Raw genomic sequence first — 14,065 nt, forward strand, 5'->3', positions numbered from 1 at the left:
GGACCGACTAGAAGCGCGGGTTCACGGAGCTGGTGCCGGAGTCCACCGTCACTCTGAATCATAATCAGGCCGCACAGTCTTTTATTGAGGCCTCCCACCACACTTCGCGATTGCCACGGTCGCCAATCGCGCGCGGCGCTCCTACACGTGTACGCACATGTTGCGAAGCTTAGTGCGTGCGCGTCGACAGTTAGTCAGATCGGGTGCAAAGGATAGCCGATAATACGAATTTTGTGTCTCCCCTTCCCTCCCTCGCTTGAAAGATCCTTGTCGATCATCCCTCCACTGACTTACCGTTCGACACACCGATACCGTCCCGCGGTCGCTTTAGCATTGCAAATGATAGCGTTCTCGCGATTTTTCACTCGGAACGAAACCCATGGAAGAACCCCTGAGTCGCGTTTATCGCGTCTATCTCTCACAGGTGGTCTCTCCGATTTTCATCTCTGACAAATGATTGTGAAAAATGAAGTTGCGACGATCGCCTGATAAGACAGCAAAACACTTCGCTATCACGATTCTTCTTTTTTTCAGAATTGGGCGTTCACGCGTGGATCGTGATACTCTACCCTCACACAGAGAAGAAGACACGGTTGGTGATTGTACAGTAGACGGTTATATGAGTTTCGTATGCAAAATAGTTTAGTGAACTATACGCATTATAGTTCCACATAGAAAACTCGTGTAGTTGTTATCAGTGATGTAGTTGCTGTGTTTTCCTCTGAATGTACATCTACTTATAGATAACGTAAACTATTTATGATATATAATCTATATACATAATGAGTAATCTATGAATGTAAGATCGTATAAGGAATAAACGAACGCGTAAAGAGAACGTTCAATGAACGTATGGCTTGCTCGAAAATTAATTAAGAAAACTTTATACTTTATATGGTTTGTGTATTTATATTTTTATGTAACCTTCTAAGAATATCTTGATGTAAGCTTATAACCGTTGTCTTCTGAAAAAGTTAGAAAATTCTCCGACTACCTTCTTATCTTCAGAGTTAAATCTGCTAATTTGTCACGTACTGGAATGGAAATTTCATGCACAACTTCTTATCCTTTTTAAACATTACATTTATAATTAACACCTGAAGCAATTACAGTAATTGTTTCATAATTTAATTACTCTTTTTCGTATATTTTAATATGAATTGCAATATTCTACATAATTTACATTATCTACGTGAAAAACGATTGCGTTACGTAGAAAATACATAAACAATTCGCGTAGACATAATCTTAAAATCTACGGCACAACTTTGCTTCTTTTTACGACGGAAAATGGATATTTGCTGCTTGCATGATATCCTGACGTATTCAAATGTTTAGGCTATTGTGTCAAGACGGAGATAGCCAACACCTCGGGAATTTCGGCATGACTCTGTGAGTCATTTAGATTTTAGGCTCCTTTCCGTCCTAAGGAATTCCTTTCGCGCGATGCCGACGACCGCAACTCCGATGTCGGCTTGGAATCAGTGTATGAATCGCGAATGTAGATGAACATACGAACATAACTCTTCAATATGATCATTAAGTCACGTCCAACTGCATTTGATTTGATTCACATGCTCATTTCCATAATTATTGGAGCGTGAGTAATTGCTATGCGCAACCGTTTGCTAATTAAACGGCAGTTTGTTTCGGCCTATAACAATAGATAAGTAGATAAATATGCGATAAATCTTCCCTCTCGGTTAAATGCACCGACAAAGAAATATCTATGTATATTAACCGAAACCGCGAGTCGTGAGCGAAATTTGAATACAAACGACCAACGAGTACATCGAACGGATGAGTAAGCGTTGGTCTCTTTGGTGTTCGCAATTGCTATCCTGCGTTTCATCAATGAGTAAATAATAAAGAAGTCTTACTCATCATTCTCATTCTTCTTTTTTGCGATACGATCCACCTGATGTTCGTGTTTACATTATGATTTCTTGGTCTGTCCACGTTGGACTTCGGTTGCAGACGGTTTACTGTAAGCAGCAGTTTACTAAAAGCAGCAATTCCCGGATACAGGAATCCTAATTCTGGATATCTTTGTTATTCTTTAAATACAAATGTTTCAATTTTCAAAATGTAGAATATGCGTTATATATTTAATATATATATATATATATATATATATATATATATATATATATATATATATATATTTTTTTTATGTTAAAAAGTTTAAATATTCGTATTTAAAGATTAAAACAATAAGAATGTTCACACTGAGAGAAAGAAATGATTGAATTGACTAAAATTACAGTTATTTTTGACCCCACCATATTTTTTGGTTGTTCTAATGCGAAAATAGTAGTAGTAATATGTGTATTTGGTTATTATATAAAGCAAAATTTATTATAGGAAAGAATTATAGGAAGATGTAAAGTAAAATTTTATTAGGGATTAGAAAACAAGATGCCTGATAAAATATGAACGAACCAACATTTCGGTTACTAGAATTCTGTTCAAGTTAACAAGATTCTGTTTAACCAAACACGATTTCTGATTAACCAGAAATCTTATTAATTTTGAAAAGAATTCTGGGGTAGCTTCAACTTGGAATTTCTGGTTTGTTTATATTTCAGACATTTGGTTGATTCAACAAAAATTTTTTTCGTGTAACATTATAGCAGAATTTAATAAAAAAGTGTTTGATTATAATCCACAATAATTGTTTTTCCGTGTGATTATAGTCACAAACATTGTTTTCTCAATGCGGGATTAGGTACATATCTGGGCATTGGTACTTTTAACTTACAAGGAACACTAGGCAACTCAAAAATTCAAAAAATTCTGAAACTTTGTGTGCAAGTAAAGTAATTCATCCGTAACACAAAACTATTTTTTGTTCATGCGGAATTACAGTTTTAGGAGATAAAACATCCTTTTGAAAAAATCGATTTTTTTTTTAAGCGAATATCATCGAAATTATAAGAAATAGAAAAAAATTTCTGAAGTGAAAATTGAATGATTTTAAGAGTATTTTAGAACTATAATAAAAAAAAATTTTTTTTAAATTGTTTATTGTATACTTCCAATCTCACCCCTATTTAAAACATTTTTTTTTATTATAGTACTAAAGTATTCTTGAAATCATTTAATTTTTACTTCAGAAAATTTTTTCTATCTCTTATAGTTTCGACGATAAAAGAAAAAACCGATTTTTTTCAAAGAGGTGTTTCACTCTCTAAAACTGTAATTTCGCACAAACAAAAAATAGTTTTGTGTTACGGATAAACTACTTTACTTGCACACAAAGTTTCAGAATTTTTTGAAATTTTGAGTTGCCTAGTTAGTCGTTCATAAGATTTTCCACGAGGTTCCTCTTCTTACGCGAGCGAAATATTTCCGTTTTTTTGTTCCACACGAACGTGATTGTCATGAGAATTCTTGCCGAAAGGCGCAAACAGGGCATCGGCGCGCAAATCTGCTTTCATTTCAAGAAACAAGAAAGAGGTATGCAAGGGTAGGATCTCCGTACCGCGCGAGGACCTTATTTTTATCTCGACAAAAGGTAAGAGATATCTTTCCTTTGAGCCCGTACCCACATGACCCGGAGATTCTATCATCAGTCAGGAATGCATTTGCATTAATTCGTCCATTCGGTCTTAAAGTCGTTTAAATGCAGACGAATCCAGCTCGTAATCCTATTTGGGATGTTCCGCGAACCCGTCAGCTTCAATAAAAGTTTTCGCATGCATAGGCTCCCTCCTGACTCACTGGATAATACTTTAGGGGAGAAATTTCTCGGCTGTTCTCAGATTGACTGATCCCTGTGAAGAATATTATTGTATCAGTATTTTTTTTCTTCTTAATTATGAAATAATTGAATCAAAGTGCAGCAACGCACTTCAAAGAGATCAAAAGTTTTATTTCCATCTCTGTACCGAGTAAGGGAATCTCGTCTTGGAAACAATTAACTTCTGCGAAAATTTACTATGCAATGACGCGAGTGTACACTCGATGAGCTACTTGTTAGCTATTCATGATTATTGTACGTGACGATAAGGGCGCATAGAGATTGTGCTTGCTTTGTTAATTTCTGCGAATCGATAAACCGCCAGATCTAGAGTTACAATGTGGATCTGAGAAGCTTACTTTGCGGGCTTTAACATGACGTATCACCCATTATGATCGATTTTCTCTACTTCGCGCACATTTATGAGTCAAATGAAGAATTTCTTGTCGTGCACACGACAGTTTCAAGCAGTGTTGGGCGCTGATCGATTAAAATGTTAGCTGACTGAAATAATCGTAAAATCACAACACTGAGAGAAAATTATAGTTGCTTTCGGCGTCAACTATACTTTTTTGTCATTTTAATCACAAAAATAATTAGAAGAACCATCTTTCTAATAACACTTACTAAAACAATGGTTTTTCTAATAATTTTTGTGGCTAAAATCACAAAAGAGCATAGTTGACGACGAAAGCAACTATAATTTTCTCTCAGTAAATTTTCTCTCAAAATTAATCAATTATTATATATAAAGGCAGGAATAATTTAAACGATTGAACGAAATTAATTACACTGTTCGACTGTTCTGATTGGTCATATGTTGAAAACAAAAAATCGTTGGGAAAGATGCATTTTCAAGCTAAAAGTTGATACTTTTACATGGTATTAATGAAATGTAGAAGAAAAGTTTACTGTTTGCATTACAACGCCACAAAAACCCTCAAAATCGTTATTTTTGGCCTCTTTGACGCCATTTTTCTAAAAATTGTGATGTGATAGCCAAATTTGGACGACGGATTCGTGTTCAACAGGCAAAAATACATCGGAAATGATTATTCGCACTCGTGTCACGAAAAAAAGTTCAATTTTTGTCGAACAGTGTTATTAATCGAATTTTAATTTGATTGATTATACAGTGATTATATAGTTCCGTCAATCAATTAAATTATCCGTGACTATAGACTGAGTCAATAATTATTGTCACGGAAAAGAACGTTTGATTGAATTAACCAAATTTCTGATAAAACATAAATAAACTAGAGAATTCCGCTCGAAGTTACTAGAATTTTGTTCGAATTAACCAGAAACTTCGTCAATTTGAACAGAATTCAGGTAACCTCAGTCCGGAATTTATGGTTCGTTCATATTTAATCAGAAATTTCATTAATTCAACCAAACATTTTTCCCCTATGTGGCAATAGTTACTAATATATATATAACGATTGATTGATTTTGATTGTTCGGTGATTATTGACTTATCGATTACTTTGGTCAAATAGAAATTTAATCGATTAACTGAGCCAACACTGATTACAATCTCGGAATAGTCATCCGTTTGTTACCGAGAGAGTTGAAGAGTTTACCTTTTTGTGCTCTTTCCCGTTCACAATAACGTGCGATGTCGCTCCGTGGAAAGGTCAAAGGCACTTTTGTCTCCGAGGTCAATCCCCGGCAGGTGTGCCTGCTATCCAATCGAGAAAGAACGAGAAGAGGTCGACGAAGACATCAGCTCGAGACGATCGCGTCCCGTGCCACGCCCAAAAATCATATTCTGCCGGTCCTCATTCATTTCCCTTTGTCAACGTATGCTGCGTATAATTCTAATGGCTTATCGATCCAGCCGACTCATTCGATACCTGCGAGGTCGGTCTTCTCGGTTTCGGTTGACCTGGTCAAGGTAGTCGCGTCGCAGCCGCTTATTTTCGACGACGAAAAATAGCAAGGTGGTAGCTCATCGGCTCATAATTAGGTGCTCCGCGAATGATAGACATTCATAGATATTCTGCTCTACACTGAGAAAAGAAATACCTAAGAAATAGAAGATATCTGTTTAATATAAAGTATTGAAAGTACCCAACATTATGCGGTTTATCATAAAGTATCAAAGGGATGGAATTAGAAAGAGTAGGATGTCCAGGTTTCATGTAGCCTATATTTTCCTGAAGACCTAGATAGCAATTATGCAAAATTTGATTTATGTAAATCGATCAAAGGGTTTAGGAGTTTGTAGGGAATAGACAGGCATTCTCTCTCTTATATATATATAGACTCACCTAATAAGAAAATACAGATTAACTTAAGAGAACTTTTTTAAAAATATAGATTTTCTTAAGAAAACGTTGGAGTCGCAAAATTTTTATGAACAGAATATTTACTTCTTTCTACAAAGTTTACGCTGTATTGACTGCACAGAATTACAAATGCTCTTACACAATAAAAATACGTGCGAGAATGAATTAGAATGTTGCTCAATATATGACAAGAACAATAAGAAATTTCAAAGTTGACCTTCTCCGGTGCAAATTAGTCCATTAGACGCTGTCAGTTAAAGTAAATATTCGTCTGATACAAAAGATCTGTAGCTTGTATATATTGAACGCGAGTTTACTTCGCTCAGAAAAATGTTAAAGAACATAGCTGTACTTTCACATCCAAATTTAGCAGCTTAAAAATATCGGAGAAGTTTGCAGAAAGATTTCTACATGTGTGTGATTAGGTTTTCCATCTAATATAATAAAACAAAGCAACACATATTTACGTAAAATCTATATATACAAGAAGTACGAAAAGCGTAATTGTATTAGTAATGTATTTATTTATTACTTACAGTGTCAAGAAGTTCTTACTTAACCTTATTTTACACTCTTTCCTACATCTACTCCTTCTTTCCTTTTCCGCCTCTTATCCTAGATATTTCTTTATCCTACTCTTTCCTTTTTATCTTTTACCTCTTATCCTAAATATTTCTTATCCAATTGTATTAGTAATGATTATCTCTACGTTATCGATATTTTTGGAGATTTTTATCAACTCCATTATCCCCTTAAGAAAACATTTTTATGAAAGCAATTATTTAATCTATTTAAATAGAAGAATTTAAATTTAAATAAATGTGTTATTAATAGTACACCCAGTGGTACAAATAAAAAACTATTTTACCATCTGTTAGATATTTTTCCTCTCGGTGTAGAAACACCGCTAATCGCGTGGAAGCTGACTCGCTGTTGTCAATTGCATGGAATCACCAGTGAGGGATTTGTTGCAGTGAGGGATTTGTTGCAGATGACACTTTTTTTGCGACAACTTTTTGCCGACATATGTTATCATCAGCCGTCATCATCGACTCGTCGACTGACTCATGACATTTCGTTGTAAAACATTTTGCGACTTCTCTTAATACGCAGTATGCTCGAAAAAACGAGAGGTTGTTCCGCATCGGAGAAACTAAAGCAGCACTTGCGTTGATGTCGTTCAGCGAAATGTCTGGAAATTAGCAGTAAGCTCGCGCGAGGCGGATGGAAGCTCCACATTCCGGGGAATAGGAAGTATTACATTAGTAAATTACGTTAACCGCGGGCTACGGAAACCGATGCTGTATAAACTCACGATAACTACTCATTCCGTACGTTTATAAGTGAATCATCGTCACGCAATTCTCCGTAGAGAAGCGGATACTCGGAATGCCCATCATCCACCGCAAAGTCGGCTGGACAGCGGAGATTTGTACTGTTAATTAACCCCCTCGAGAGATTACGAGATGTAGAGCGCGAAAAATTCCACGCTCGCGCGATAGTGAATTGAGAAAAGATGGCGGGGAATGAGTCACATGTATTCTTGCAGATCCGTGCACGGATTTCAGCTGAAGCGGCGCCAATAAGCGACTCGCCGACAATTCCGAATTGCCATCTTCCGGTCGAAATTTGGCTGGCAATGCAAGGTCAGGAAGCCCCTTTCCGGAGTTGGTCAACACCTCTTTCATGAGTACGCCGACACTTGTTGCGCGATAAATATTGAAGGGTCGCCTTCCTTGTGGCCGATGAGTCAGCGATTGTCCGCGGCGATCGTGTTCCCGGTAGAGTTCATCCACAAAGATCGCTTTTTCCTTCTCTTTTATTGGAATCCCTCGATCTCTGTGACATCATATTAATAGGTGAAACATGCGAGACACGTCGTTACTGCCTGTGAATCTCAAAATTAAGAAAAGAACGATTAGAACTCTGATTGCCCACATGGTTCTACAACTCTCAATCGATTAAAATTTCGATCTTTTCTTTAGAATTTTGGATGGTCTCTCAAGATCCTAATTCTAGAAATTATCCTTAACACTCGATCCGCTGAAGTTAAAAGTTATGGCGATTTTTCTCAAAAATGTCTGCTTGGCCTCCTTTCTGCCATCCTTTTTTTCAAATGGCGTTTTGACTGCTTTAATCGCTGAAACTATTTCTAAAATTGATTGAGAACTATACGGAGGGCAATTAAAATTCTAATCGTCCTTTTTTATTTTGAACATAAATCTTTAACTTTACGTAGGTGTCATTACCGATAACAGAAAGAAACGTTGGGCGTTAAGGACTTCGTTAAGGTTTTCGTTTAAACAGCCGAGAAATAGAAGGTTCTCGCGAATTTTTCTCGAAGAAATGAATAAAGATATCGATATGGGATTTTAAACATATTATTTATTATTGTTGTTTCAAATTTAATTTAAAAACACTATTTTAGATTTTCTGGAGGAGATGAACTTTTGTTATATGCAGAACATCGAAATTTAACAAAATTCGGCACATTTGAGATTATTAGTTATTTCTCTCTCTCTCTCTTTCTTACTTTTTAATTTAGTGTCTCGAGGAAAATAATGAAAACATCGAAGAATATAAATCTATTAATGTTTTTTGCAATTCAATGAAGTTGAAAAAAGTTATTACGAAAAAAACAAAGCACATGTTTTTAAGAACAATAACACCCGAAAAGATGGTCTGGATAAATTTCACTCATGTTCAAAGGTTAAGATTCTTTGAAGAAAAAATGACCATTTTTCTTAATTTTTATATTACTATTGATTTCGCTGTGTTAGATTCAGCATTTCTAAAGTATTTTGTTTTGAAGTGTTTCCTCAGTTTTCAGTGGAAAAACGTAATGAGACCTGTACTATAACACAAGTAATTAAATAACTCGAACAAAATCATCGTTAAACAAATTGCAATTAAAAATTATATATTTCTCGACCTTTTAGGCGGATTCTGACCATTTCCTCACGTATGACGGATAAGAATGCACGTATAACCTATGTTATAATTCTTAGGCTAAAAATCGACCCGCTTCGTCGTTCTTTGGTGAAAACCCACGGGGATTCCGCGCTCGTGACGCGTATCTATCCGTGACCTAACTTCTTCGGCGATCGGAATCGCAGTCTCGCGCGCCTGCGAACCAGTTATGCAGATCAAATCGAGAAAAAAAAGAGCGTAGTCTTACGCGCAGGATATTTCATGAAGGGGAGCGATATTTTGCGAATTTCGCGCGATATCGCGTGAATACTGTCGTCCTTATCCTCTCGCGTGTGCCGCGCGCGATCGTCCTTATTACGTCGTTAACATGCGGCTTCGGCCGAGCCCTGCCGCGGTAATAAATCATTCCCATGCGAAAATCGTCCGCGCAATTATGCGCAAGGTTCGTGCCGTCGCGCGTGCACCGTGCATTTCCCTTTCCCGTTTGATTCACATGCGGCACGATGGACCGGCCGAAAGGCCGAGATGCCAGATAAATCTGCGACGTATGCTCGCGTCTACCGGACTCTGCCTTCCTCTATTAGACCACAGGCGATTCTTTATATTCCGTTGTCGACAGCGCGGCCGACGCGTCCGCGAAATCTCGATCGCCCGGTGAATCAGACGAAGTACGCGAGGAGAACTGAACGCGAGCTTTTCTTGGATGTGCTTGGACGTATTTCTTTGATGGAAACTTACATTAATTGATACCAATTGGTGGTAACACGCACTTCTTCGCGGAATATTAAATTTTCCGCAGAACTGGAAGCCGGCAGGGAAATTTCCGATCTCGCGAGCCCAAGCGACAGCGATTGGGAGCAACGGTCGGCTGCGTTCAGCAGAGAAAACTGCTTCGTAATTGTTGTAAAATTCGCGAATCTGTGATTGGTACGTGCTCATGGATTCAGCCAAGATTAAGAGTATGCACCAATCAAACTCACGAATTTCACAACAGTTGGAAAGCAGCTTTCCCTGCTAAACGAAGTCATTGTATTTTCATGGACGACAATTGCGAGGTGCGAATCTCAATTGAGTGCACAGGCGCCGATTTTTATCACGGGTGCACGACGTTTGAGGTTCCTGGGCAATCGCTACGGCCATGTTGGATTGTGATGTCGAAGCGAGAAATGACACGCTGCACGGAGAAAAATAATTTGCTGGCCCAGCAAATTTTCTGCTGGTCTAGCAAAATCTTTTCTTTATTATATGGACAGTAAAAAGATTTGCTAAGAGTACTAATTACTATTTGCTGGATATAATTTGCTGAATCTACAAATTATTTTGCTATAAGAACTATGATGGATTTATATAAGCAGTTGCAGTTTTGCTCCGATAGCAAATAAATTTGCTAAGGATACATTATTTTGCATCAATAGCAAATTAACGTGATTCTTAGGACAAATACACTCAACAAATTTTTTCTATCCTGTTAACGAAACTACTTCTGCTTTGATAACGAATAATTTGTAAAATTACACGCAAAAAAACTAGCTAAATTACTAGCAAAAAAAACAGAGCTAAAAAATAGCTGTGGCAGATAAGATGTGTCACTGAAATAGGAACAGCTAATGTCGATACTATTGAAACTAAATTTATTCGCTGTGAAACTTAGGCGCGAGAAATATTAGCTTAATTTATTAGAAATAAATGACTGTAACAAATAATTGTAGCTGTACAAACTTCTTTAATATATGCATATGATAAGAAATTTAGGAATAACTTTCTTAGCTATTTGAAATAATGTGCATTTTTAATGTCACCTAATATATTTGTATTTCATAGCATGCATCTTAGCTGTCAATTAGCCAATTCTTAACAGTGACGGCTAAACAATTAGTCTTGTGACTAAGTTTAAATCAGCTACCGCGGTTTAGCTGATAGTACATTGTTAAATCCGTAGTGTCAAATTATACTCAATTTGAGTTATTTTTAACCATTCCTATAAGTCGCCACTGCTTCTACTAAATATGTCGTTAATTTAACTAATGTAATGGAGTTAAATAATTTAACTTAAGAAATGTATTAAATTTGACTAAAATTTAGTTTATTTTTTATTATGTGCACGTTAATGTAACCTTTGTTTTAGTAAAAAATGACTTAATATTGTTTTAAATAGATTGATTAGATGTGGTTGTTTTTTTAAACACATGTTTTGTGTTAAAATAGTAAATAGTGTATTATGAACAAGCTTTCAGGTTTAGTTCGTGTTCATAAAGACACATTATCTCTGAATCTTCATAATAATGTTGTGTACAAGTTGGAGTGCAATGACTGTGACTCGTCTTATATTGGTCAAATAGGCAGAAAGCTTTCTACTCGTATATCTGAGCATAAACGTTTACCTAGGGACCTTACATCACAGCTCTCTGTTGTCCAGGAGCATCGTGTTAAGTGCGGCCATGAATTTAGATGGGATAGTGACAAAATTTTACATAAAGAACGCCTATTTTATAAAAGGATGATTGCGGAGATGATTTTTTATTAAAATGCAGGCACACGGACTAAATTCTCAGACTGATACCGAGAATTTGGAAAAGTGTTATAATACGTTGCTTGGTTTGACTTGAATTGTTTTTCGTTTGTAATTCGTACCAAGTAAATATAAACACATAATTCTGTGCTGTTTGCGGCATTCGGAGGTACACGTTTATTAGCTTGACATCTCCCTGGAACTCTACTATCTATTATTGAGGTATTTGTTATTATTTTTTCCTCATACTTTGTTTGGTTACTCTATCTTAATACGTTTTTTAGATAATTACACCACAGCACCTTAGTAAGTGCGATGGAGTGACCAATCTTATAACAAGTTTCTAATGTCTTCCAGGGAGAAATTTTCTTTGTCTTAATGACTATTTGTAATTATTTACGTTGATGCTTCCGATTCCCGTAAGCAAAACTTACAGCGACAACTTTTGTAACAACCTTTGTTATACCGATTATTGCGACCTTTACATTTTGACACTTAAATATAATTTGTTTTTCAACTTGTAATCACTGAAGAGGGTCTGCGAAGTTAGACCGAAACGCGTTTGATGATTAATAAATTTCTTCTCATTGTGAGATTGGGTCACTATTTTTTAATAGTTTTAATAGCACTATTCAACCTGTGCTTGAACTCTTATTGTCCTTTACGTTAAATATTTAAAATAGTAAATTTTGACACACATGATAGTTAAAAATAACTAAATATTATTTAACTCAAGAAATTGGTTTAAATTTGACCCTCCAATATTTAACAGTGTACTAAATCATTCTTTTGCGTGTAGTTACGTCAACTAAGTTTTTTTGATGTCACTACGAATATGCAGTAGCGACGACGATTTTGCTAAAAGAGCAAAATTATTTTTCTCCGTGTGGAAATTCTTGCGTGCCATTTCGGCACGAATGAAAGGATATCTGTATGAAGGAACTTCGTTTGAGCACACTTATAAAATGCTCCGAGAAAGAGAAAATTATCTCTTGATAGTTAATAAATAGTCGTAGAGCAAACGTGGCAAGATCATGAGGGAAGCTGGGAAGAAGAGAGAAACCCACGGAAATCACGTTTCCGCATGCGAAATCAATTCAATCACGCTGGCACGTGCCCACATTTACTCGCCATGCAATGCAGATTTGCACAGTCGGATGACGGAAGTCATTCGGGGTGACATTGTGCAGCTAGGAAATCAATGTTCGCTGCGATCTTCAATGCAACTACATGCCGTGAATTCTGCCTAGCCGAAGACAAGGGGACCTGCCCTAGAAACGTTTGACGATCTGACGATCGCCGTCCACATGCAAGGTTTCATTCCACGGGCGATCACTTAATTACGTGTACAAACTTCAAATATATTCGTTTAGCAATTCTCTCAATAAATAAATTCCCGAGTATTGTAGCCTTTTTCCACCTGCAAAAGTGACTTGCCCTCTGGAGGGATTGCCGAAACGTCGTTTCTTCTGTCGCGACGTCGATGTTGACAGAAGTAACCGCGAAATGCAAGACGAGGCAGGGCGTCAAGCAAAATGAGAGAGAGAGAGAGAGACGCAATTTCGAGAGATCGCGACTTTTCTCTCTCGCAATCAACAGCCACCGCATTCGCCAATTCGCCGGGTTGCAATGACGCACTCGTTTACTCGAAAATCGAGTGGCGACTCCGTCGTCGCTTCGTTCGCGCGGAAACGCGTCCGTCGCGTTTCATTTTGCGTTCGCGTGCCGGCTTCTCGCACGAGACCGTGCTCGGCTTTTTATCTTTCGTTACGACGCTTTTATTACGCCGGATATTTTCGTGGGAGCGACGACGACGTGTGCAGAGCGCGCGTGCGCGCTGCAATATTTCCGTTCGCGCTCGCTAAAAATGGTTATTCTGCAGTCCGCGCGATATTCGAGCAATCGCGGCCCATCGAGTCAACGATGTGTCGCGATACATATTAGTGATCATGCTGAGAAAGAAGGCAAGTGCAACTTGCGTAAAACTCGGTCCAAAGTCTCAGAAGTTCCAACTCTTGAACGTTACGTTCCGCGTACGAGCGTGTCGATAAAATCGCTCTCGCGTGCGAATTTCGACGAACTGTTTGCGACTGAATTCAGCAAGATGCACGATTTCTTTGTTGAAATCCATCACATTGGACGACCGGTACGATCTGTTCGGAGACTTATCCCGGGAGAGCAGAGATCGCTCGCGAGAAAAATCGCAGGGGGTACCCCCGACGACTCTGTCATTTGGATTCGCTGACAAAGAAGTCAGATTCACGAGCGACGATTCGCGTGCATTCCTATATCGTGCAACCGCACGAAGGAGACGCATTTGAATGCATGTATGCTGGAGGCGGGCATACAAGGCGCTCCAACTTTTATTTTGGCTCAACGTTCGGCCGGCCTCTTCTCTCTCTTTCTCTTCTGTCGCCGTTTATTCGCTGGATTCACGACGCGGCGAGGCGCGAATCACTAATCTCGCCGTGGATCATCAGGAAAAATGAGGGGAGGGAAAACAATGACTGTTTTGTATGCGGTAATCTCGAAAAGTCTAAGGAAACATGCAGGCAAGCGCCCCGGCGCGCAATGAAGCACGCGCGCTCTTTT

The 14,065-nt window shown here is 37.8% G+C and overlaps 1 protein-coding gene across 2 annotated transcripts in view; it reads right to left on the reverse strand.

The window, feature by feature from the left end:
* Positions 1–6,537: 6,537 nt before the first annotated feature.
* The window catches only part of LOC116847132 (kinesin-like protein KIF13B), an 84,580-nt gene continuing 77,052 nt past the window's right edge, over positions 6,538–14,065 (reverse strand). Inside the window, exons 30-31 of one of the 2 annotated variants that reach the window (XR_004378669.1) lie at positions 6,902–7,872; positions 6,538–6,784 (exon numbers count right to left, since the gene is read on the reverse strand). Coding sequence is in view for 1 of the 2 variants with exons in the window: in XM_032821799.1 (XP_032677690.1) it covers positions 7,853–7,872 (20 nt within the window). In the remaining variant the exon portion in view is untranslated. Of the gene's footprint in view, positions 7,873–14,065 lie in introns of both variants that reach the window. The other variant, XM_032821799.1, reaches the window with a different exon arrangement.

Source organism: Odontomachus brunneus, unplaced genomic scaffold (genome assembly GCF_010583005.1).
Source record: "Odontomachus brunneus isolate Ranch 3 - 2012 unplaced genomic scaffold, Obru_v1 Obru_scaffold_074, whole genome shotgun sequence".
Taxonomy (NCBI): Eukaryota; Metazoa; Arthropoda; class Insecta; order Hymenoptera; family Formicidae; genus Odontomachus; species Odontomachus brunneus.